The following is a 27,140-nucleotide window of genomic DNA, read 5'->3' on the forward strand; positions in this document are numbered from 1 at the left end:
CAGAGACCCTGAAGATTCTCAGCTGTTATCACACTTCTTGCAGTCTGAATCCTTGCAATTCCCATACAGTGCAGCTCCCATACAGACGGTCAAGACCAACGAATTTAGATATGAGTGGACAACATGGCACCATTTACTCCCATTGTGAGCTTTTGAAGCCTTTTTTGGTCAAACTGAAGGTTGCCTTCTTGTGAAAATTGGATCCACAGTCTGCGCAGTAGAGACCTTAGAGCCAGAGCATGCGCAGCAGATTCGGCCAGTGCGTCCGCCTTTAGCCCGACCATATTGCTAGTGGACACGCCCCTGCTTCAATCCGGTAGCATGCGCACTTAGAGCTTGAAGTGCAACTTAAAATGGCATATCGAACACTATCTCAAAAGAGTGAAAGTAGAGCGTTATAAATTAATTAATTAGTAAAATGCTAAATTCTAGTCATATAATTTGTGCAAATATGTTAATTTTACCATCGTCAGGTAAATGATTTTAGAGCTTTGTCATGACTGTCTGAGCTACTGTTTGCTAGCTAGCTGACATTGACAAATCCATTATGGATCCATTAAGTAATGTAAGTATATTTAACTAATATAATGTATCAACTAAAAAATATAGCCTACTGGTAAACAGCAGTTAATACTTTTACACTTAACACATTTGCACTTAACACAACATAATTGTTGAGGGGGAAAAAAAAATCACTGCTCTTGATTTTCATCCGACACCTACAGTAAACTATGCATCTGAATGGAGAAGTGGGCTCTTTTATGCTCTTCTCGTTCTGTTCGTTGCGTATGTTTATAAAGAACTGACTGGCTAACCTTTCCAAGTTACTTTGAGTGTTTGCTAAGGTCATACAGTCAATAGTAAATTGTTATAAAGTTTGGCTAGTGTTAGCTGCCTTTGTTTATGCCATCACTTCACTAGCTCGTTGTTATAATACCAGTACAACGAGCTAGCTTAGACATGAAAATGAGCAACAAACCGGACAAACTGCACTCCCTGCTGAATGTCTGTTACAGCAGTTTACAGCAGAACAAGACAAGGCTTGTCAACACTGTAACACAAAGTTTTAAAGATGTTAAATGAAGTTTGCTAGGCTCAGTAAGAGCTTCAAGTCTGTGTTGGAAAGTGTGTACGCATGCATAAGGCTCAACTCTCCTTTCTAGCACAACTCTAATTATCGGAAGGAAAAATATTGGGAGACATATCAAGGTCAACTGAAATTGTAAAAATGACAGAACATTATTCCTGAAAATAATTTGTGTAGATGTAATTTAAAATGTAAATTTGGCTCCTTTCACATTCACTAACGAGAATGGGTGGGTTTAAAAATTGTACTGCAGCCATAGGGAGTGGAGATGCTGCTGGGCCGTCTTGGTTATGCAGGTGGTGTTGTTTGGCTTATCATTTTCTTAATGACCTGGAAAATTAGTGCCAAAATACAATGAATACTTTGTCTTTTCTTTTTCATAACATTAGGCTACATACCTGAAAAAAAGGCAAAGTAAAAAAATAAAATGGATAAATAATGTCAAAATCAATCAATTAAAAATAGCTAAGTTGTGATTCCATTTTCAGCATGCACTTGCTGTTTCAACCTGCTCCGGCTTGCTGTTCCACAATGCCAAAATGACAAAGAAAATGTAAATGATCACTGGTGCCAACTGCTGGGCATTTACTGTTCATTTCCCACTTTATTTCATTTTCAAATTCACCACTATTAGTATGAAATTTTAGCTATATACACTATATGGTCAAAAGTTTGTGGATACCTGACTATCCTACCCAGATGTGCTTTATGAGTGTATGTGGACACCTGACCAACACACCCCCACAATTGCCTAGAATGTCTCTGTATGCTGTAGAATTACAATTTCCCTTCACTGGAACTAAGAGGCCCAAACCTGTTCTAGCATGACAATGCCCCTGTGCACAAAGCGAGCTCCATGAAGACATGGTGTGCTAAGGTTAGAGTGGAAGAACTCGAGTGACCTGCACAGAGCCCTGACTTCAACCCCACTGAACACCTTTGGGATGAACTGTAAAGCCGATTGCACCCCAGGCCTCCTCACACAACATCAGTGCCTGACCGCACTAAGGCTAGGTGTGATGGTAAGGTGTCCACAAACATGTGGAAATATAGTGTAGCTATGGCTATGTCTAATTCTAAGGCCACACCTACTCACAGTTTTATGCTGAATATCGAGCTAAACAATGTGGTGGATGGCTTGCAAATTAATGGATTTAGCAAATTGTCAGGATGAAGATTTTGTTTTATTTGTAAAGTGTAAAGTGATATCAATTTAATTTTATTTGTATAGCGCTTTTAACAATGGGCATTGTCACAAAGCAGCTTTACAGAAGTACTTAAATTCAGGATCTAAATTTTAAATTTATGAATTTATCCCTAATAAGCAAGCCAGAAGCAACGGTGGCAAAGAAAAACTCCCTGAGACAATATGAGGAAGAAACCTTGAGAGGAACCAGTCTCAAAAGGGAACACATCCTCATCTGGGTGACACCGGATAGCGCGATTAGAAATAATTCCCTTCTAAACTGTATACTATATGGTTAAAAGTGCAATTGTGTAACCACGAATGTACATTGTAGTTTACACATGAAGTCTATTTTGTTGAAGTTATCAACTGTTCAATGATGGAGACTTGAGTGCAAAACTGTTGTTGGGAATTGCAGTCCTAAAATTATCAAAGCAATTGTAGTGCTAAGCCATTTTAGCAAATCTGTTCATATCAATTGAAGTCCAAAGCCATCTTCATGGTTTCTAAGTAGTAGCCTCCACAGTAATCTCATGTCACTTTAGGCTGTCTGTGTGGGGCCATCCTTGGTTTCCAAATAATGAGAAATCCTACCAGAAGTAGGGCTATAGGATGGATTAGGCAGGACAGGAGAGCAGAGGGGGTCAGGGATGCACGTGGGGAGCGAAGGCTAGCTTGTGTGGTCTGATCCCACAGAATAGCTACTGTAGCACAAATTGCTGAAAAGTTAATGTTAGCTATGATAAAAAGGTGTATAGGGCTATGTATTCACCGACAGGTCAGAGCACCCATGCTGACCCGTCTACCGCCAAAAGCGCCTACAATGGACATGTGAGCATCAGAAATGGACCATGGAGCAATTGAAGAAGGTGGCCTGGTCTGATGAATCACATTTTCTTTTACATCATGTGGATGGCCAGGTGGTTGTGGGGCGTTTACCTGGGGAAGAGATGGCACCAGGATGCACTATGGGAACAAGGCATGCCGGGGGATTTTTTTGCTGGGAAACCTTCATGTAGATGCTATTTTGACACATACCACCTACCTAAACATTGTTGCAGACCAAGTACACCCCTTCATGGAAACGGTATGCCCTAATAGTAGTGGCCTCTTTCAGCAGGATAATCTGCCCTGCCACACTGCAAAAATTGTTCAGGAATGGTTTGAGGAACATGACGAAGAGTCATCAAGGTGTTGACTTGGCCTCCAAATTCCCCAGATCTCAATCCGATCAAGCATCTGTGGGATGTGCTGGACAACAAATCCGATCCATGGAGGCCCCATATATATATATATATATATATATATATATATATATATATATATATATATATATATATACACACACACACAGCCATAGCATTAAACTCACCTGCCTCTCGAGGGATGGACTCCACAAGACCTATGAAGGTGCGCTGTGGTATCTGGCAACAGGAAGTTAGCAGCAGATCCTGCCATTAGGGCATACCATTGCCATGAATGATCTACATGATGTAAAAGAAACGTGATTCATCAGACCGGGCCACCCATTTCATTGCTCTGTGGTCTGATGCTCACGTGCCCATTATAGCCACTTTCTGTGGTGGACACGGGTCAGCAAGGGCACTCTGACCGGTCTGTGGCTACGCAGCCCTATACGCAGCAAGCTGCGATGCACTGTGTGTTCTGACACCTTTCTATCATAGCCAGCATTAGCACTTTCAGCAATTTGTGCTACAGTAGCTCTTCTGTGAGATCGGACCACACAGGCTAGCCTTCGCTCCCCACATGCATCAGTGAGCCTTTGGTGCCCATGACCCTGTCGTCGGTTCACTGGTTGTCCTTCCTTGGACCACTTTTGTTAGGTACTAACCACTGCATACCGGGAACACCACACAAGACCTGCCGTTTTGGTAGAAGCTTGGAACCAGTCGTCTAGCCATGACAGTTTGGCCACTTAGATCCTTATGCTTGCTCATATTTTTTTGACAGGAAGCATCACAGACTGGTTTGGGAACACCACCAAGCAGGATAGGCAGACTCTCCAGCAGGCGTTGTGATTAGCTGAGCGCACCATCTGCACTGAGCTCCCTGACCTGCAAGTGGTGCAGGACAAGGCCAGGAAGACAGTGAAGAACCTCAGCCATCCGAACAATGGACTCTTCTCCCCGTTGCTTTCATGAAGCACTTACACTCCCTGAGGGCCATTACAGAGAGAATGAGGAGGAGCTTCTTCCCACAGGCCAGTTAATATACCCGTATTACCCCGCATTTCCCCGTATTTATAAATATTTATTATATATGTTCGTTATTTCACTGCAACTATCTCTGATGTTGCACAACATTGTATTGCACATACAACTGCATTTTATTCCACAAATAGTTTGTATTTTTTCTGCCATTTATCTTTCATATCCTTGCAAGTAAATTCTGGTTTATGTAAATACAGTCGAAAAAAGCATTGCACTTATATTTTTATATATATATATATATATATATATATATATATATATACATATGTTTACTCTTGGTTTGAGCCCTGGGCTTCACTTGTGACCACTGTATGTGTTGTTAAAAAGAATACAATACAAATTGTATTGAGATACACCAATACAAATACAACAAGTAGGAATGTCCTGAAAAAGAAATAAACCACTGTTGTACTAAAAACCAGCCATCAAACAGGCCGCCCAAGGAAAACAACAGTAGCCGATGACAGAAACGTTGTGAGAGCTGTGAAGAAAAACCCAAAAGCAACAGTCAGTGACATCACCAACAACCTGTACAGGGCAGGGGTGAAGGTATCTCAACTCCATTTGAAGAACACTTTGAGAGCAGAAATGTAGAGGCCATACCACAAGATGCAGTAAGAATTAGAAGGTCAGATTGGAATTCACAAAGAAATACAGAGATTAGCCACAAAAGTTCTGGAACTAAGATTAACCTCTACGAAAGTGATTCAAAGGCCAAAGTGTGGAGAAAGAAAGGATCTGCTCATGATACAAAACATATAAGCTCATCGGTCAAGCAAGATGGAGGTAGCGGCATGGCTTGGGCTATGCATGGCTGCTTCTGGAATGGGCTCACTAATCTTTATTGATGATGTAACTCATGATGGTAGCAGCAGAATTAATGCAGAAGTGTACAAAACCTTAAGTCGGCCAAATTTACAGAGAAATGTATCCAATCTAATCGGGAGGAACTTCATCACGCAGAACGACAATAACCTAAAACACATTGCCAACACAACAAAGGACTTCATCAATGGGAAAAAAGTGGAAGGTTTTAGACTGGCAGACCTTAATCCAATTGAGCACACATTTCACCTTTTAAAAAGGAAAATGCCACACCTGAGAAATCTCCCAAAACAAACAAAAGCTGAAAGAAGCTGTAGTACAAGCCTGGGAAATCATCACAAAAGATGAATGCAACAGTTTGGTGATGTCAGTGGGTTGCCAGCTTGATGCAGTTATTGCAAGCAAGGGATATGCAACCAAATATTAAGTGTTATTTACTTTAATTTACTTTAAGACCAGTCTAAGACTTTTGTTTATCTAAAAATTGTGTAGTCTGCCACAAAAGGTGCAGTTGTTTAACATATCTAATATCAGGAAATGAAAGTGGAAATTCTGATCCATCTTCTCATATTCATCTTTTGATCTCAAACCGAAATGTCTTCAATGTATAGCAAAAGAACTGGCCTCCAATAGTTTTGGAGGGGACTATGTATAAAAAAAGTACACCCTCCTTCAATTATATGTTTTTATTTATCAGGGTCTAAATAACAATTGTGTGGTCCTCCCCAACAAATAAACTCAGGTAACAACAAAAAGCAACAGATTTCAATATGAAGTCATTGTTTTCCAAGTGAACCAATATTAAGAAACCAGGTGGTAAAAAATAAGAACACCCAGTGATTCAGTAACATGTACAACCACCTTTAGCAACAAAAATAATAAAACATTTTCTGTAGGAGCTCACATCAGTCTCTCACATCATTTTGGAGAAATTTTGGCCCACTTTTCTTTACAACATTGCTTCAGTTCATTAGGGCCTTTCGCACCGCGGGAACCTTTTCATAGTACCTGAACTAATTGTGGAACTACCCACTTTTTGGCGTTTTCGCACCTCCGGAACTGGGTGTGATTTTAGTACTGGACTGCCTTTTTCGAGAACCAAATTAGCTCCTATTAGCAGGGTCTAACCAGCACAACTGGTACTATCCGTGACGTAAGTAGACGTTGATTGGCCAAACGCATACGAAAGCGCCATGATTTAAAATGCTGTGTAAACATACCGTTCTTTCAATCGCTTTACATATACGTCGACATTCCATGTCCATTATTGTGAAACCCGCGAGACACAAAAAAAACACAGCTCCGATCACAGCGTCCTCCATTCTCCGGTTGTTTACGTTGTTCTTCTTTGTTTCCGTTGTTGAACGCCGCGCACAAATGACGTCGCTGTCGACCGGCTTACGTCACTTCCTAGTGCCCACTGCAACCCTTTAAACGGTACTGGGAAACAGTTCACACAAAATCGCCAAGTACTTTAGTACTGTAAATTTAGTTCTGGAACTAAACGGTGCGAAAGGCCCTAACGATGTTTGAGGGTATTCTTTTAAGCACAGCCTTCTTAAGATCCCGCCACAGCATCTCAATGGAGTTGAGGTCTGGACATTGACTTGGCCATTCCAACAACAATTTTTTTTTCTTTAGCTATTCAGATGTTGATTTGCTGGTGTGCTTTGGATCATTGTCCTGTTGCATGACCCAATTTTCGGGCCAAGCTCAAGCTGTTGGACAGATAGCCTCACATTTGTCTCAAGAATATTCTGGTATAAAGTGAAGTTTATCTTTGTCTCAATGATTGCAAGTTTCCCAGGCCCTGTGGCTGCAAAACAAGCCCAAATCATGGTGTCGTGCTTGGATTTATCTTTATATCTCTGAGCATTAAATGGTCAGACAATTTGCTGGGATGCCTACTCCTGGGAAGATTGGCAACTGTCTTGAATGCACTCCATTTGTAAACAGTCCTTCTCACTGTAGAATTGTGAATTTCTGAATTGTGAATTGTGAATTGTGAATGGCTGAATTGTGAATGGCTGCTAATTACTCTCTTAATGATTGTGATTGTGAATGATTGAAGTAGGAATGGTGTACTTATTTTTCCCACCTGGTTCCTGAATGTTAGTTTACATTTTGGGGAAAGTGACTGCATAAAACTTTTTTTTTGTGTGTGTGTCACCTGAGGTTTTTTGTTTGTTTATAGAAGTTTGTTTACACACAGTTTTTTTTTTAGGCCCCGATAAATGAAAACCATATAATTGAAAATTATATACTTTCTTTTTCTTATGACTGTATGTATATTAAAAACTGAGGTAAAGAATTACAAAATAAATTGTTAAACAACTATTATACATTATAATAATAATAATTATACATATAAATAGGGTCAAATAAAATAATATAAAACAAATACAATAATTTACAAGGCATTTTAAAATGCAAACACTAAAATTTATGCTTCTTTTTTTTTTTTTAATTAAGCAAACCCGTCAAGCTGAATTTAGCTTAAAAATGTACCATTTCAGTTAGTTCAAACCCTGACGACACCCAAAAATATTTCTTATTATTCAACAGTTGATTCTGGTCCACTAATTTGATTGGTTGAGCAGCATTCCAAGAGTGACTATATTTCCTATAACCACACTGTTTGTATTATTCCGCTCGTCGAAACTTGCTAGTTCGAAACCGTTAGTACAGTAGTGTTGGCGACATCATCAACAGGCTTTTGACCTGATAAACAATACTTTTCAGGTATACAACCTTTGGCTTATGAAAGCTCGTCAGTTGAAGATGCAAAAGAAGAAGGGACGCAAATTTTACTGGAAACACCTTTAATGGGAATGTACAAATCAATATGATCTAGCTAGTGAGCTAGCCGACATGTTATAAAGTGAGTGTGGCTTCTTCAAAATCTATTTCCGCTAGAGGAGCAAAATAAACGAAACATTTGGGCATATTGTGTACTAAATGTCACTATTAATTACAATTAATTAATTTATAGAACTTATAGTTGTATAAAAGCAATATTACCTACAGCACGTGGCCTGCGGGCTTGTGCCTGCTTCATTCGAAGCACAGCCGTGCCAATATTCTGTATAACCGCACTCTTGCTTATGTGATATTGCTTAAATAGGACTTGAAAAATTATTCTCATTTCACCTGCTTTCGTAACTCCCAGAATTCCATGCCACAAAAAAATACCCTCATTGAATTTCCCAGCAGCACAACAGCCCTTTGCTGTTGTGTTCTTCAATAAAACCTGCATTTGCATTCCTGACAGTGGCTACTTAGGTAAAGGTATTGAAACAAGGAAAATAATTTCTTCATTGGCTGCGAGTGTCTAAGTTGCTATAATTCCAGAAAGAACTGTAGGATGATTGACGTTTCAACCACCTGAGTGGTGCTTATCTTTAAAGTCAACAAGCTTCTATTGTAGCAACTTAACGTTCATTAGCCTAACACTTCTTACACTAGATACTAGATAGTTAGCTTTAGATAGTTAGCTAACTTTATCCATTTTAATTACATCAGCAACTGGAAGCAAGAAATAGGAAGTTAATTAGTGTTCATTACTTACTGGTGCTTTGGCAATGTTTCTCCTATTCTGGATTTTCTTTTTTGCATTTTTCCACCCCAGATATGAACACTTCACAATCACTGTTTCTTAATGACCTTCTGATATTAGTTATGCCGGTTACCTAATTTAGTTACGTAAATTGTAGTTTCTGTTCTTTTAACACTGCAAGGGAGCTCCCTGTGACTGCCACACACATAAATCTTTTAGCCAAATGATAGTTAATGGTGCTTTTTTGTATATTTTAAAAATCATGGGGCCCCCTGGTGGTCCAGGGGCCCTAAGCGACAGCTTATAGCAAAAAACAGGTCTGCTGTTACTTATGCAAGGAAATGTAGACCATTATCACCTCAAGTAACATAAGAGTTAGCTTGCTGGCAGATAGCCTAAATCTGAACAATTATTAAAGACTACTCTAGTACAGTTACTGTGTGTAGAACATATCGATTATCAACAAATAATATTCTTAGGTTCAATCTGTTGTAGCATCAAGTGAGTTGTAATTAAAATTCCACTGATTTGCTGTTAGCATAGCCTGATAGAGAGTTAGCATTGTGCTAAATTATGATGCCAATTTGTCAGTAACAACTGGCATATTCTGCAGAAAGTGGGCACATTTGAGAATGCTGTAAACAAATCAAAATAACAAAATTTCATGAAGTTTTTTTTCAAAAAAGTTTGTTCTGTGTGATTGAAACTAAAATAAAGTAACTGTATAAGCAATCACAGTGTTTTTATATTTGTTATTTTTCAGTTAGAACAACTTTATTTCAGAAAATACTTTGAAAGTGGACAGAAAACAATCTTGAAAACAATGTTTTATGCCAGTTGCGAAAGTAACATGTTCATCTGTCCACCTGCGTCACATTAGCCCTCGCTGTTCATCACAAGATGGAGTCACTAACACTGGATGACACAGGAAATTTAACTCATAACCACCTTGCTGATATCATCTGAGCAAGATTTTGGATTATCAGTTAATAACGTTTTGGCAAACGTTAATTCTGTCTACGACGGAGGAGTAATACTCAGGATCATTTGACCTTGATGTCAACACCTGTAAGTAAGTAATTTGCATTAATTTTTCCTCAAAATTAATTAAAAATATTCTGTCCACTGAAGTAATGATCACTTCAAATAATGTATGCATCATTCAAGAAGAGAAATATGTAATCTACATTAAAAAATTTTTTAAAAATGGCACAGCCATGGACTGTGTAGATGAATTGAAGAACTCTTGTGTACACACAAGGGATTGTGAGCTTCCCTGTGGGAACTTTACAGACATACCGAATTCTTCTATGCGAGCTTTACAAAACAATAGATTTTTTTTTTACATTTACATTTACATTTATGGCATTTGGCAGACGCCCTTATCCAGAGCGACTTACAATAGTGCTTTGAAGTCTATCAAGTACATTCTGATATTGGCTCGGTAGGTCACAAACTAGGAATACCATCAGTCCAAAACTCTGTTGGGGAGGGTTTTTTTTTTTTTTTTTTTTTTTTTTGGTGAAAGTGCTAATTTAAGTATTTTATGAAGAGGTAAGTCTTTAGCCGTCGTTTGAAGACTGCCAGTGACTCAGCTGTTCGGACATCTAGGGGAAGTTCATTCCACCACCTTGGTGCCAGAACAGAGAAGAGTCTCGATGCATGCCTTCCTTGTACCCTGAGAGATGGAGGGACCAGTCGAGCAGTGCTAGAGGACCGGAGGGAGCGTGGTGGCGCTCGAGGTGTGATAAGTGCATAAGTTTTTATTTACAATTGTTACACTGGACAGAGTATTCAATCATCAGCATGGCGAACATTAAGAGTTGGACAGACTGTTTTTTCCCCCTGATTTGCTAACATTAACCTGGACAGTCCTGTGTGAAAATAAATACACTGAAGGTGATTAGTGATTGTCAGATAAAATGTCCAGAAATAAAATACCATGAAAATTGCTGCCTCCGTATTAACACTTGTAGGGGCACATCCCCAGAATGACGTAGGTCACCTGGGGTCGGATAGACCCCAATTAAGGGGATTGAATAATGAAACTGGTGATTCATTTCAGCAAATTTTGTGATGCAAATTAGCCCATCCTTTGTTTTACACTAAATTACAGAGGTGAAGATTGAGTGAATTTGCTTTAAGCCTCGATGGGAGAAGATTTATATTTTATGTCAGTACTTAATTATTTGGAAATCTGTTAGAAACTACTGAAATCAGGCAAAAATATTGTGGAGATTTTCCAAGTTCAGTTGGGTCTGTATGTTGTTATTGGTAATTGGCGTCTACAGAATGCTAATCCTATGCAACATTGATTGGTTAGGATGAACATAAAAATTTTTTTGTTTCTCATACTGAATGCATTTCCCCCTACTTTTCAGGATGGTTAGTTGCAGCACATAACTACGTCGGCTCATGAGGAAAAAAAGATCCAAAAGATACTAAGAATATCTCAATAAACAAAAGCAAAGAGCAAAACAAAAAAGAGATTAATTAAAGGAGAACTTGCAGAAGAAAAGGCCAGTGGCAGCAGCAAAGGAGCAGCACAAGAAAAAGAACAAGTTCGCCTTTGGCAGAGGAGATTCCGGCTGAAGCAGATTGAAAATGGTACTCCTAATTCCCACTCCAAAGGTGAAAACTCGTTTGGTTGTGAATGCACAGAGAGAGGTTTGGCGTAACCTGAGCCACCAAAAAAAAAAAAAAAAAACAGAGAAGCTAAACAAAAAAAGAAGTTGGAAAAATTTGAGACTACCCCATCAACTGGTTTTGCATGTAAAAAGACCCAGTATAATGCAGTTACTAAAGTTAGGGGATCCCTACCGAAGGATCCTGAAAAACATGTTGTATGTATGCATTTTGTGTCCAGGCTTGTGAAGAATAGCATGCACAGTCCCAGGAAGTGCAAATTATTAGAGTCCACTCATTCTGCAGAACCACATAGAAAGAAACTGTTTTCTGCTGAGGCAAAGGAAGCCATTCTTGCAGTGAAGTCAACTTTGGCTGGTAGAAAACTTGTCAAGGAAATTGCAAAGAAGTTAGTTATCAAAGTTGGCAGGTGCCTTGTCCAGTCTGAAATGGTTCAATCCATGCAAAAGGAAACTGAAAAAATGTGTAAAACCTGAAAATTGCATACAAGAATTCTACAAATAGGAGGACATAAGGGACAATCTCCCACAAAAAAAGGTATGCAACTAAACATGGCCCTGGGTTTCTAATGCAAAAATCAGTCAGACATTCAACATGAAGTTCTGTCCATGTAACATTAGCAACACATCACATTTTCTATAAATTGTAACCATTAGAAGGTAAAATTGGACACTGAATGTTTCGATGTCTATATGTCTATATATATATATATATATATTTGTTTTGAAATATGTTATTCTTTTAGTTTGGTAGTGCTGAAATGGGTCGCAGGCTCTTGCCAAGCTGATGTGTTGCTAATGTTACGTAAAATTCTGTCCATGTAACATTAGCAAAAGTGCAAGTTTTCTCTGAAGCCCCATCTAGCTGTTGATGAATCAGCTTGAAACAGATCCTAAATGTGTTGAAATGGTCATATATTAATTCACTGTATGTCTAATATTCAAACTTGCAAACATACAGTCAAGGATTTCAACTGTTTTCTGTCCACTAAACACCATGAATTCAATCGACGTAACATTATCAACATAACCAAAAATTTAAACCACTCTGTTGACCAGATTATGATTGGGCCAGGTCTGAAATTTGATGTGAACACTCCTTTCAGTGAAAAAAGACCAACTAATAAATAGATATTAGAAATAATAGATTGCTTATAGATTTCATCAGCAAAAATACATTCTCGTCCACTTTATTAGGAACACCTGTTCACCTGCACATTCATACAATTATCTAATCAGCCAATCATGTGGCAGCAGTGCAATGCAAAAAAAAAATCATGCAGATACATGTCAAGAGCTCCAGTTAATTTTCACATCAAACAACAGAATGAAGAAAAAGTGTCATCTCTTTGACTTTAATCATGGCAGGGATTTTGGTGCCAGACGGGCTGGATTTACTATTTCAGAAACTATTGCTCTCCTGGGATTTTCACACTCAACAGTTTACACAGAATGGTCACATCCCATGTGCAGAGGGTCTGCAGACTGAAACAGCTTGTTGATGAGAAAGATCAGAGGAGATTGTTCAGACTAGTTTGAGCTGACAGGAAGTCTTTAGTAACTCAAATAAGCACTATTTACAACCGTGGTGAGCAGAAAAGCATCTCAGAACGCACCACACATCAAACCTTGAGGTGGATGGCCTACAGCAGCAGAAGACCACATCAGGTTCCACTCCTGTCAGCCAAGAACAAGAATCTGAGGCTATCATGGGCACAGACTCATTGAAACTGGATGGTTGAAGACTGGAAAAAGACCAGGTGATTTTTCTAATCTTCAACTGTCCAGTTTGGGTGAGCCTGTGCCCATGATAGTGTCAGATTCCTGTTCTTGGTTGACAGGAGTGGAATCCACTGTGGTCTTCTGCTGTTGTAGCCCATCCATCTCAAAGTTTGATGTTTTGTGCAGGCTGAGATGCTTTTATGCTCACTGTGATTTTAAAGAGTGAATATTTGCATTACTATAGCCTTCCTGGCAGCTCGAACCAATCTGGCCATTTTCCTCAAGGTGTTTCCACCCACAGAACTGTTTTGCTTTTCGTACCATTCTGCGTAAACTCTAGAGACTGTTGTGTGTGAAATTTCACTTGAATTAAAAAAAATTCCAGTACTTGAAGAGAATGAACCTTCTTTTCTCATCTTCTGCATTTTTTGTCAAAAATTTTGTTAACATTACAGTATAATCAAGAAGAAGAAGGAAAATCAGTCCATTTGGCCACTACAGTATTTCCATTTTTTGTAATTAATTTTAGTTAACTTTACGTTCAGCAAATCACAACAAAGCTCAACTTTTGTTGTTTTTTTTTACAGACCACCTCCAGACAGTCTGAAATTCCCCTTTTTACAGCTAGGAGGTATACCAGCATATGCAGGTCTCCATTTCCTGCAATGCCTCTCTACACCTTCACTCTTGCCCTAAATGACTTCCTGTTGACTCCTTATTTTCTTCATATTTTTTTGCAAGGGTCTAAAGTTTTTTTTTTACTATTATTATTATTACGCCTTCTACCATTTTTAGACAGCTACTATAATTTCTCTGTAAGTAAAGGAATAGTGCACATTAGGTGATGTTAACATCACCTATACAGTAATGCATAGAAGTTTGAAAGGAAGTGGCTCAAGTGGGCTTGAAAGGAACAAACTAGGCTTAAATGGGACAGCTATAATAATTAGAGAAAAAGTTATAATACTACTTTATCTGTGAAAGTTATTTAAAAAATACATTTCAAGCGCACACATTTACCAGGGGGACTGAAACATATTAACTATTTTCCAAATAATATGTAAAAAAAAAAAAAATTCTCATTTAAAGTCAGTTAAATAGAGCATACTTCATGTACCACTGTACCATTTAAGCCCACGTGGGAAAAAAAATGCTGATTTATAAAAATATTTGTTTAAATCAAACATAATAGAAACATTATAGTTTATTTCTAACTAGAGTTATATGAAACAAATTAGACTGTACACGACATTATTCCAGTGTCTTAGCTAACTTGGAAAACAAGTTAGCATTTTCTGGCCTCATTTTCTGTTTGACAAGAAATAGTATTAAATCGTTAATTATTTTATTTTTAAAAGCATTACATCATATACATAAACCAAAGCATTAATCTCCCTATTTTACATGCCATTACATTATTTACCACAGGAATAGCTGAAAATGCACTTTTTTTAGGTAGCTGCTAAACAGCAAAGATTTTGTTATTCTCTTCAAGATCACCAGGGACTGCATGCACATTGCATGTCTTCACTCAATACTGGCTAATCTGATATCTGCATGCAACAAAAACATCAATCTAGTAACAAATTGCAAAGCTGGCTAAAACAACGTTTGCTTTCTTTCTTTCTTTAAACTTTGTCAACATTGAAAGAGGTCTTAAAGAGTAAATGGGCTTAGTGGGTGCACTTACCTACATTTTATATATACATACATATATATAAAATTTGTCTCCAGTCGTCCTCTTGCTGGAGTAACCTGGGCTTGGATGACCGTCCATGAGGGTTCCACAGGCTGTAGCCCATCCCACAAATTTGTGTGTGTGTATTAATTTACTTATATTCTGTTGGTTATCTCAAATTATTTTGAGGATCATTTGTAATAACATAGAAAAATGCAGAACGTCAGCTGACTGCGTAAATGCGTATGCTGGAGCATAACCATTGTTGGCAGCCCACATGAGGCCAGTGTCATGAGGCCAATGTGACACCAATGAGAAAATCACCAAATGTCCTGTGTGGGCTGCCCATATTGAACCAGAAAAGGCCTCATGTGGCTGCCCACTGGGGTTTTCATTAATATGATTCAAGTGAAGCCATGATCTCTAGCTGCTGGCATTCATACTTTCATCTGAAAATTTAGCCAGCCTAGCGATAGACCTACTCTTGACAATTTGTAGATTCAATATTTTTCATTACATTTTCATTTTTGCAATTTATGATTTCAGCAAATTAATTTAATTAATAAAGAGAAAGGAGATAATGAATAATGAATTTCCAAAATTCCAAATATTTTGAAAAACAAACAATTATTTTTAATTTTTAGTTATTATTATTTTTTATTATTTTAATAATTGCTATTATACCATTTTTAAAAATCATTTTTGGTTTTTCATTTCAGTTTAAAAATATGATAATGAATGAACACAAAAGTACACAGCCCATTTAAAAGTAGCAACTGATTCCACTTTTGATTTACTAGGATTTTGACACATGATCTATACTTTCACATATATATAATTTTTATAATTCTTATATATAATATTTTCACTTATAAGTATAATTTCTCAGTGCATTTTCCATCCCTGAGTGTGCGGTGTACTCGCTGAGAGAGGGGAATTGAAAACTTGGTGACTGAAACTGAACTGATGCCCTCTGCAAACCCAGGCAGCAGAGCCACCACTTCCTGTGGAGACAGAGCAACATCTTCTGCAGAGCCAGCTGAAGAGCTGAACTCTGAAGAGTCAGGAGCCAGACACTGGTCACCCAGGCAGGATGGCTCAGGAAACCAACACCCCAGCTGGTCAGTGAAGGCGTCAGTGAAGTCAGGAAGTGGAATGATTACAACCCCTGGCAAAAATTATGGAATCACCACACTTAGAGGATGTTCATCCAGCTTTTTTACTTTATAGCAAACAAATAAATCACAGATATGACACAGAAAGGTTTTGTTCAATAGCTTAACATTCTGGCTTTGTGAAACATACATCAAAAAAATTCACTGACAAATTCAGTTTTTTTATTAATGGCATGTCTTTTTCCAAATCAAGTAGAGGAAAACTTGGAATCAGCATTGGAATCACTCAATGTTGAGGAAAATATTATGGAATCATCTTAATTTTCATGCCTTTCTTAATTTCCACTTCTAAAACAAATACCGGGACAAGTCTTAAAATGCTAATTAGTCAGCAGTTAAAAGGGAGTGCTTACACACCTTAACGAGCTGTTGGACTTGGCTATTTGAAAGGAAACATGGCTCCAACGAGAGAGTTGTCAGTTGAAACAATGGAACGGATTATAAAACTCCTTCAACAAGGAATTTCAATGCGGAGTGTGGCCAAATAAGTTGGTTGCTCTCAGTCAGCTGTGTCTAAAATTTGGTGCAAATATAAACTTAATGGGAAGGTTATAAAAGGAAAACATACAGGCAGACTAAGGAAGACGTCAAAGCGTCAGGATAGAAAACTGAAAGCAGTATGCCTTGAAAAAACAAATGGGCAGAAACAGGAGTCAATGTTTGTGACAGAACTATAAGAAACCGGCTGAATGAGATGGGATTTACATATAGAAAAGCCAAACGAAAACCAGCACTAACACCAAAACAGAAGAAAACAAGGTTACAATGGGCTAAGGAGAAGCAATCATGGAGTGTGGATGATTGGATGAAAGTGATATTCAGTGATGAATCATGAATCTGCACTGGCCAAGGAGATGATGCTGGAACTTTTGTCTGGTGCCGTTCTAACGAAACATATGAAGATGACTGCCTGAAGAAAACAATCAAATTTCCCAACTCCTTTATGATATGGGGTTGCATGTCAAGTAAAGGACCAGGGGAGATGGCAGTCATTACCTCAGCAGTCTATGCACAGGTGTACATTGAAATTTTGGACACTTTTCTCATTCCATCCATAGAAAATAAGTTTGGTGATGAACTAATTTTTCAGGATGACAATGCTTCTTGCCACAGAGCAAAGAGTGTTAAAGCTTTTCTACAGGAAAGGCATATCAACTCAGTGACATGGCCAGCAAACAGTCCGGATCTCAATCCAATTGAAAATTTATGGTGGATATTAAAAAAAACTGGTCTATGATAAGGCTCCATCCTGCAAAGCTGATCTGTCAACTGCTATTCGAGAAAATTGGAACCAGATTGATGGAGAATATTGTTTTTCATTAGTGAGGTCTATGCGTCACAGAATTCAGGCTGTCATAAAAGCCAGAGGAGGAGCAACAAAGTACTAATTGTGTTTTTTTGTTGATGATTCCATAATTTTTTCCTCAACATTGAGTGATTCCATACTTTTTTCCTGTACTTGATTTGGAAAATGACATGCCATTAATAAAAAAAAAATGTCAGTGAATTTTTTTGATGTGTTTCACAAAGCCAGAATGTTAAGCTACTGAACAAAACCTTTTTTGTGTCATATCTGTGATTTGTTTGTTTGCTTTAAAGTAAAAGCTGGATGAACATCCTCTAAGTGTGGTGATTCCATAATTTTTTTGCCAGGGGTTGTACATCATCCACAAAGATAGCAGGTGGTGTGACAATTAGTAGTTAATAGGCAGAGCAACAACTTCCTCACTGAGGTCAGGAGAAGAAGCACCGATGTCCTCATTGGGGTCAGGAGGTGGAAAAACAACGCTCTTTCTGGGGTGGACAGGTGAGGTCTTGTTATAAGCCTCAGGTTTGGATGGAGAGGTTGCTTTGCTGGCCTTATGCTTGGCTGGAGGGTCCTTGGCCCAGGCCTCAGTCTTGGCTGTAGAGGTCTCAGGCTTGGCTGGAGAGGCCTCAGCACGAGCCTCAAGCAGGGCAGCCTCTGTTCTCCATCTGTCTCCAGTCGTCCTCTTGCTGGAGTAGCCTGGGCTCAATGAATGAACACAAAAGTGAGGGTTCCACAGGCTTTAGCCAATCCCCCAATTTTTCCAAGGAAGACTCTCTCTGGTCAGTGGGAACACCTTGCTCAGGAGACTACAGAAATCTGCCATATTCTCTAGGCCTGAATGACCTTGGGTGACAAGGTTTTTTGCCCATTCAGGAGCGTTACCATAAGCTGTGATAGCATGAACCTCACTCTCACCAGGATTGGCGTCCACCAAGCATTGAGAATACAGTTCACACTGCATGCTTAATCCATCTGGGGAAAACTTTTAACCATCATATTCTCTTGGTGCAACCCAGGGAATCAAGGGCAGGAAAGGGAGTATGGCTTACAAACATTCTCTTCAGCCCAAGAGTTCTTTGCGTGGGCTTGTGGGCAGTGGGGTGGCTTTAGGAGCAGCGACTGGTGCCTTTCTGTCACTCCACCTAAAAAATCCAGGCCTGTCACTTTCCTGCAAGATCTCCTGCTTCTTACACTGAGCCTCTGCATCCTTATGATGCGAAGTCTTCTGTAATGTCAATGTACTGAAGGCAGGACTCAAGTGTGTAAAATCAGCAAGCTGTTTATTGAGGATAATCTAAGAATAATTGTCATTGTTCACAGACGGGGGTCAAATAACAAGCAGACAGCATCAAACATGGAATATCCATAGTCATAAACGAGAACACGTGATTTATCAAAATCAGGGAATACAATACAACACACAAGACTAGAAACAAGGCTGAATAACTCACAATAACATTGATGAGACAGCCTAATCAAGAGCCAAACCTAGAACACTCGGAGATCAGGAAACATGCCAGGACAGGGATAGAGACAAGACTATAGTCATGACAAAACCACATGACACAAACTCAAAGCAAAGAGACTTTAAACCTCTGGAAGCTTGGCTTTTCAGAAGTCCTTTTAAATGTTGTGCATATTTTATTATGCATTTTAAGTGCAGTCAATACTTGCTTTCATTTTGGTTTTGGCAGAAAACAATACCTGTTCTAAGAATTCAAGTACTTATCAAAAACTCGCAGAAGTGGTTTTGGTGAAAAAAGTGCTTCCTGGATTGTTTCTAAACTGAAGAAAAAGCACAATAACAAGATTTTATATATACACTGCCTGGCCAAAAAAAAGTCGCAATCTAATATTTTGTTGCACTGCATTTAGCTTTGATTACGGCACGCATTCGTGCTGGCATTGTTTCAACAACCTTATGCAACTTCACAACATTTATTTCCATCCAGAGTTGCATTAATTTTTGGCTGAGATCTTGCACTGAGGACAGGAGAGTCTAACCACTCCGTAAAGTCTTCTCCAGCACATCCCAAAGACTTTAAATGGGGTTAAGGTCAGGACTCTGTGGTGGCCAATTCATGTGTGAAAATGATTCCTCATGCTCCCTGACCGACTCTTTCACAAGTTAAACCTGATGAACCTTAGCATTTTCATCCTGGAATATGCCTGTGCCGTCAGGGAAGAAAAAGTCAATTGACGGGATAACCTGGTCATTCTGTACATTCAGGTGCTCAGCTGACTTCATTTTATTGCCAATGAGGCTGAGCATAGAGCTGACCAGTTGATGCAACCCCAGATCATAACACTGCCTCCAGAGGTTTGTACAGTAGGCAGTATGCATGATGGGTGAATCACTTCATGCATTTCCCTTCTTACCCTGACACTGCCCATTGCTTTGGAATAGGGTAAATCTAATTCTATCAGACCACATGACCTTTTTCCATTGCTCCACAGTCCAGTCTTTATGCTCCCTAGCAAATTGAAGTCATTTTTTCCGATTAGCCTCACTAACAAATGGCTTTCTTGTGGCCACACAGCTGTTTAGTCCAAATCCTGTAAGTTCTCATCACATTGTGCGTGTGGAAATGCTCTTACTTTCACTATTAAACATAGCCGTGAGTTCTCCTGTCGATTTTCTTACGACGTGACATCACCAAGCGTTTTAAAGATCTCCGACCAATATCCTTCCAGGCTTTAATAATGCACTGGACTTTTCATAACCCAGTTCCAGTGATTTCAGCAATCTCCTTAGTTGTTTTCTTTGCTTGATGCAGGCCAACAATTTTCCCCTTCAGTAACATCTTTTCCACGACCATGGGATACGTAATCTGCCATGGTTGTTTAAGAAATGAGAAGCTGCACACTGTATCAGTTAAGGTTAAAATAATTGTTGTCAGCTGAAACATATTAATCACTGCAGTAATGATCCAATCATAGGCTCTTAAGTATTTGCTTATTTAAACCCAAACAGCGACCTTTTTTTTATTTGGCCAGGCAGTGTGTATGTGTATATATATATATATATATATATATATATACATACACCAATCTGCTATAACATTATGACCACTGACAGATGAAGGGAATAATATTGATTATCTCGTTACAGTAGCACCTGTCAAGGATTGAGATATATTAGGCAGCAAGTGACCAGTCGGTTCTCGAAGTTGGTGTGTTGGATACTGGGCAAGCGTAAGGATTAGAGAGACTGGGCAAATGGGCAAGCGTAACGATTAGAGAGACTTTGACAATGGCCAAATTATGATGGCTAGATGTAAAAATTGTTCATTAAAGGTTCAATGAACATGACAAAGAGATTGTCTGGGGAAATTGTCTGGGGAAACGTTCAGAGCATCTTTAAAACGGCAGGCCTTGTGGGGTGTTCCCGGTATGCAGTGTTAAGTACCTACCAAAAGTGGTCCAAAGAAGGACAACCGGTGAACTAGCAACAGGGTCATGGGTGCCAAAGGCTCACTGATGCGCGTGGGGAGTGAAGGCTAGTCCATCTGGTCTGATCCCACAAAAGAGCTATTGTAGCACAATTGCTGAAAAGTTAAAGCTGGCTATGATAGAAAGGTGTCAGAACACACAATGCATCGCAGCTTGCTGCGTATGGGGCTCTGTAGCCACAGACCTGTCAGAGTGCCCATGCTGACCTCTGTCCACTGCCAAAAGTGCCTACAATGGACAGGTGAGCATCAGAACTGGACCATGGAGCAATGGAAGAAGGTGGCCTGGTCCGATAAATCACATTTTCTTTTACATCACGTGGAAGGCCGAGTGTGTGTGCATCATTAACCTTGGGAAGAGATGGCACCAGCATGCACTATGGAAAGAACGCAAGCTGGCGGAGGCAGTGTGATGCTCTGGGCAATGTTCTGCTGGGAAACCTTGGGTCCTGGCATTCATATGGATGCTATTTTGACACATACCACCTACCTAAACATTGTTGCAGACCAGGTACAACCGTTCATGGCAACGGTATTCCCTAACAGAAGTGACCTCTTTCAGCAGGATAATGCACCCTGCCACACTGTAAAAAGTGTACATTAAAGGTTCAAGGAACATGACAAAGAGATTGTCTGGGGAAACGTTAGATTCATATTGTGTAGGGCTGGCCCAAACCAGGACTGCTGGTTAAAAATGCTGGTTAATTTTTTTTTTAATACTGCTGGTATTGAAAAAGGTTTATTTGAATGTAAGAATAAACATCGCAGTGACCAAGGTAATGAAGGCAAAGATTGAATTCAAGGTCTTAAAGGTACACCATTAAGAAAATAAAGTAACGCCCAAGATGACGCATGCATCCGAAAATATTATAGAAGTATAAATCTCTTAATAGGAAAAGAGGGATAGACACACCTAAAATCAAATGCAAATCATGTGAAGCTAGACACCATGCACAGTTTGACTAAAGACTGGGTTAAGACAGTGGACACTGCATTCACACCTATCCTCAATAAATAGGATTAAGTCATATTATTTTCCACCTAACTGGGCATAATCACAAAGAAATATATATTTTCCAATGGTTTTCTAGTTGCATTTATGTGAAGACAAAGCCAGTTGGCCTAAGCACATCATAATGATGGAAGAAACTGAAAAAGCTATTTAGTTTTTGATGTGTGGCAGAGACCTAATCCTTTTTACAAAGCTATACTTGTGCAACTAAGCAGGAAATGTGCTTTATATGTGACTTAAAAGAAAATCAATTTGTAATGTCAAAAATCAGATCAGATTTGTCTGATTTGTAATCAGATTTGTCCTCAATATAACGACAACTTAGATATTTATTCTAATTATTCTTGTTAATAAAAAGATGTCCTGTAATTTTTAACACGTTACTAAATTCAAGATACCTATTTTGATTTCAGGACTGATATCAGAGAAAAGTTGAATTTTCAAACAGAGAGACAGGTCAGTGCAGAAATGTTTTGAATATTTATTTTGAGGGGGAAAAATTAAATGCTATGGAGTACTATTTCATATTTATGGTGGAAGCAGTCTTTAATGCGTCATTAAACATTTAATTATATTAATAATGCATATTATGAATGTGTTACCAAACCTATCCATGTAGTTTTACAGGCTTCAGTTTTGAATTCAAGAGTGAATTAAATCCTACAAGCAAACTAAAATATTTGTAAAGTGCAATGCATGATCAGATCAACATACATCACATGGGCATTTTACAATAATCTTTTATCATTTGTAGTGTGCAGAATTATAATAAAGTGTGTTTTTCTGTACAGTATACTGCCGTGTTAAATGTATTATATCTCGATGTCTGCAGTTCCTGTATTATTATTATAATTATTATTATTATCATTATTGTTATATCTATTATCTGTGTTTCTGTGACATTTTCTCTAACATGCCTGCTTCAAGTGTAAGGATGCATCAGTGTAATCACTGTGTCTTAATCATTCTGTGGTGAAGTTCTTCATTCTTCTAATCCAGAGTCTTCATTTTATTCCTATACAAACATATACATATACATATGAGAGTTACACAAATTCAACTTTACAGTTAAAAAATATGCAGAAAGATACAGGTATGAGTTAAGCCAAGTAATAGATAGGTTATACAACCCCTGGCAAAAATTATGGAATCACCACACTTAGAGGATGTTCATCCAGCTTTTTTACTTTATAGCAAACAAACAAATCACAGATATGACACAAAAAAGGTTTTGTTCAATAGCTTAACATTCTGGTTTGTGAAATATACATAAAAAAAATTCAAGGACATTTTTTTTTATTAATGGCATGTCTTTTTCCAAATCAAGTAGAGGAAAACATTATGGAATCACTCAATGTTGAGGAAAAAATTATGGAATCAATTTTTAATTTCCATTTCTAAAACAAATACTGGGACAAGTCTAAAAATGCTAATAAGTCAGCAGTTAAAAGGGAGTGCTTACACACTTTAATGGGCTGTTGGACTTGGCTAATTGAAAGGAAACATGGCTCCAATGAGAGAGTTGTCAGTTGAAACAATGGAAAGGATTATAAAACTCCTTCAACAAGAAATTTCAACATGGAGTGTGGCCAGAGAGGTTGGTTGCTCCCAGTCAGCTGTGTCTAAAATTTGTTGCAAGTATAAACTTAATGGGAAGGTTATGAAAGGTAGATATACAGGCAGACTAAGGAACATGTCAAAGCATCAGGATAGAAAACTGAAAGCACTATGCCTTGAAAATAGAAAATGCACAATAAAACAAATGAAAAACAAATGGGCGGAAACAGGAGTCAATGTTTGTGACAGAACTGTAAGAAACCGGCTGAATGAAATGAGATTTACATATAGAAAAGCCAAAAGAAAACCAGCACTAACACCAAAACAGAAGAAAACAAGGTTACAGTGGGCTAAGGAGAAGCAATCATGGAGTGTGGATGATTGGATGAAAGTGAAATTCAGTGATGAATCATGAATCTGCATTGGCCAAGGAGATGATGCTGGAACTTTTGTCTGGTGCCGTTCTAACAAAACATATAAAGATGACTGCCTGAATCAATCAAATTTCCCAACTCATTTATGATATTGGGTTGCATGTCAGGTAAAGGACCAGGGGAGATGGCAGTCATTACCTCAGCAGTCAATGCACAGTTGTACAGTGAAATTTTGGACATTTTCTCATTCCATCCATAGAAAATAAGTTTGGTGATGATGAAATAATTTTTCAGGATGACAATGCATCTTGCCACAGAGCGAACAGTTTTAAAGCTTTTTTTCAGGAAAGGCATATCAGCTCAATGACATGGCCAGAAAACAGTCCGGATATCAATCCAATTGAAAATTTATGGTGGAAAGTAAAAAAACTGGTCCAGGTTAAGGCTCCACCCTGCAAAGCTGATCTGTCAACTGCTATTCGAGAAAGTTGGAACCAGATTGATGGGGAATATTGTTTTTCATTAGTGAGGTATATGCCTCAAAGAATAAAAGCCAGAGGAGGAGCAACAAAGTATTAATTGTGTTTTTTTTTTGTTGATGATTCCATAATTTTTTCCATAACATTGAGTGATTTCATATTTTTTTCCTCTACTTGATCTGGAAAAAGACATGCCATTAATAAAAAAATGTCAGTAATTTTTTTTTATGTTCCACAAAGCCAGAATGTTAAGCTATTGAACAAAACCTTTTTTGTGTCATATCTGTGATTTGTTTGTTTGCTATAAAGTAAAAAAGCTGGGTGAACATCCTCCAAGTGTGGTGATTCCATAATTTTTGCCAGGGGTTGTAGTAGGGAAGAACAGGGTAAGAGGAACCACCCCAAGTTTTTAGGCAACCATGTACAGATCAAATCATGTTACAGGAAAAGACAACCATTTTGATTTCAATCCAGAATGAATAAGGCCATGTGGAGATGTCATGAGTTTTAAAATGTTATACATTACAAGACCATAATGACAACATATGCAAAAACATTTAGTTCAGTTTGAGCAAGAAGACAGACATGGCTTTTTTCTTCTTATGAACCCCACCCCCAGCCACAGACTACATCGCTCTCTCTCTGACAAACAGATTTCTTTTAGTCCTCCCCCCCCGAATAGGTCCTTCTAAGCATGAGATCCAGAAAAAAATATTTTTTTTTTTTTTTTTTTCAACAGATGGCTTAGGAAGAACTGGGGATCCAGCCAGGGTAATGCACTGGGTAATGTGCCAATTCCTGCAGTGAGTGAATTCTCCTGGTTCCAACTCGCGTGCCTTCACCCTGCCCTCTGCCCTGAATGGCGCCAGCAGGACTTCCCAGCTAGCTTTGCAAACATCTGGTGTCTGGGGCTGCCAGCAAGAGGGGGAGGAGCGCCTGGCTATTTTCCTTCTGACTGTGCTTTGTGCAATGGTAGCACATTATTTCACACATGAAGCAGATTCTTTTTTGCAGTATAATATAAAAATACAGGTAAATTATCTTTGCCCTTCAGAGTGTCATCTCTGTTCCTTCTCAGTTTCTTGTCAAACAATTTAATTTAATGCGATTACTGTTAAAATAGAGAATGTTATGCATAATTAAACTAAATTTACAACTAAATTTGATACTTGTTACTCTTCCTCAAAAATATTACAGACTAAAAAAATTGAAAATATGTAAAGAAAATGTTCTTGTAAGACAACAACATGTCCTTGGGGCAAGAACAGAAAAAATATAATGTAAAAAATATATATAAATAGAAAATAAATATAGAAAAATTATTTAAAAAAATAATACAAAGGTTTCCATTTAAATCAGTAAATCAGGTTTGTCAGGCTGGAATTACAAGTCATTAAATTTCTTTCCCTTGCTTTTCTGATTAAGAGGGTATTACTTCAGGTAGCTGAACTGGGGCATCAGGATGAGCTTTTAAAGGTTTTAACCAGCAGAATTTATATAAGTATAATTTAGAGGTGGAATGCCAAGACCCACATACAGATCATTAGGGAAGAAAACTACCAATATCTTTTTTTTTTTTAATTCTAAATTCTTGGATTAAATATCTAAATTGTCTAAAGTGTAAGGAATTGTAGATTGCTACTACAAGCAAAAGAACATTATATTTTTATAAGCAGTGAAAATAACTTTGAATATAACTAAGAATATAACTAAGGACAATTGAGAGGACAATACTGAAATGAAAACTTGAGAATACCGCTAAAGTACAAAGAGATATGATGACTCTTGGTGGGACAGTGGCACAACCATACTCTGTACTGCAAGCATGGCTCGATTCCTCAAGACACAAGGAAGACATGCATCAACATTGTAGTGACACGGAGGTGGTGGAATGAACTTCCTCTGGCTGTCAGAATAGCTAAGCCACAGACTAAAGACCCACCACGTCACTAAACAAATGATAAGCCTACTCTGAAAAGGATAATAATAATAATAAAGTTTATTTACAAACTTAATCATGTTGTCATGTTAATACACGATAGGTCAAAGTGCTGTGCAATTAACTAAAACCGAAACAGATAGTAATGATATAAAATAAAATGCACACATAATGTGAAATGTAAATACAAAAATTTAATATAAAGTAAAAAAAAAAAAAAAAAAAAAAAAACTAAAGTAAAATAAAAGTTAAAAGGAAAAAAAGTTCAGAGTTTTAAAATGCCAAAAATTAAGATTAAAATTGAAATATAAACACTTCAGTATTTAACAAAAGGTATTTCTAGAAGGCTAAAATTAGCAGATCTCAGATCACATAAGGGGACAGAGATAAATGGTTTACCACCAGAATATCTAAGCTTTAAAACCAAGAAAAACAATTTTAACATCTATCCTGGAAGATACAGGAAACCAGCTCTATCAAGACCTGTGTAATATGTGCCTCCTTGGTTTGTTTTGGTAAAGATTGGTGCTGTTGCATTTTGTTTAAGTTGTAGGGGAAGTATTGTATTCTTGGGGAGCCCACTAAGCATGAAGTGATGAATGAGCTGAATGAGCTGAATGAGCTGAATAAGATGAATGAGCAACAAGAACTGTATACTCATCAAATATGAATTAAACACTGCCTCTGAGACACCTGCTTTCCACTGCTTTTATTTTCAGGCAGAAACGTCCCATGAATGTTTCATGTACCCGTACGCACTGTTTCAAAAGTTTTAATTGCGTGGTCTTCTAATGAAACTTCTAAATGAATGAGAGATGAGACCAGGATTGAAGTTATGAAAAACAGCTGCTTTCATATCTGCTGTTACAGCATTGTCTTTATCAATTAGCATCAGAGAACTCTATTGTTCATC

The 27,140-nt window shown here is 38.1% G+C and overlaps 1 protein-coding gene and 1 long non-coding RNA gene across 5 annotated transcripts in view; one reads left to right on the forward strand and one right to left on the reverse strand.

Moving 5' to 3' along the window:
- On the forward strand, positions 1–26,432 carry LOC117597625 (uncharacterized). 4 transcript variants are annotated; one of them, XR_008302056.1, is made up of 5 exons: positions 1–565; positions 4,245–9,957; positions 10,497–10,627; positions 11,267–11,492; positions 25,028–26,432. It is a non-coding gene; the product is annotated as an uncharacterized LOC117597625 (long non-coding RNA). The 4 variants fall into 4 exon arrangements; XR_008302057.1 differs by lacking the exon at positions 25,028–26,432 and adding an exon at positions 13,840–18,751; XR_008302055.1 differs by lacking the exon at positions 25,028–26,432 and having other exon boundaries at positions 10,438–10,627; positions 11,267–13,262.
- Positions 22,336–27,140, reverse strand: part of atoh8 (atonal bHLH transcription factor 8) — a 21,799-nt gene continuing 16,994 nt past the window's right edge. Inside the window, exon 3 of the mRNA XM_026940795.3 lies at positions 22,336–22,893. Within this exon, the coding sequence (XP_026796596.1) occupies positions 22,888–22,893 (6 nt within the window). The 3' untranslated portion in view covers positions 22,336–22,887. The remainder of the gene's footprint in view (positions 22,894–27,140) is intronic.

Source organism: Pangasianodon hypophthalmus, chromosome 7 (genome assembly GCF_027358585.1).
Source record: "Pangasianodon hypophthalmus isolate fPanHyp1 chromosome 7, fPanHyp1.pri, whole genome shotgun sequence".
NCBI classification, from domain to species: Eukaryota; Metazoa; Chordata; class Actinopteri; order Siluriformes; family Pangasiidae; genus Pangasianodon; species Pangasianodon hypophthalmus.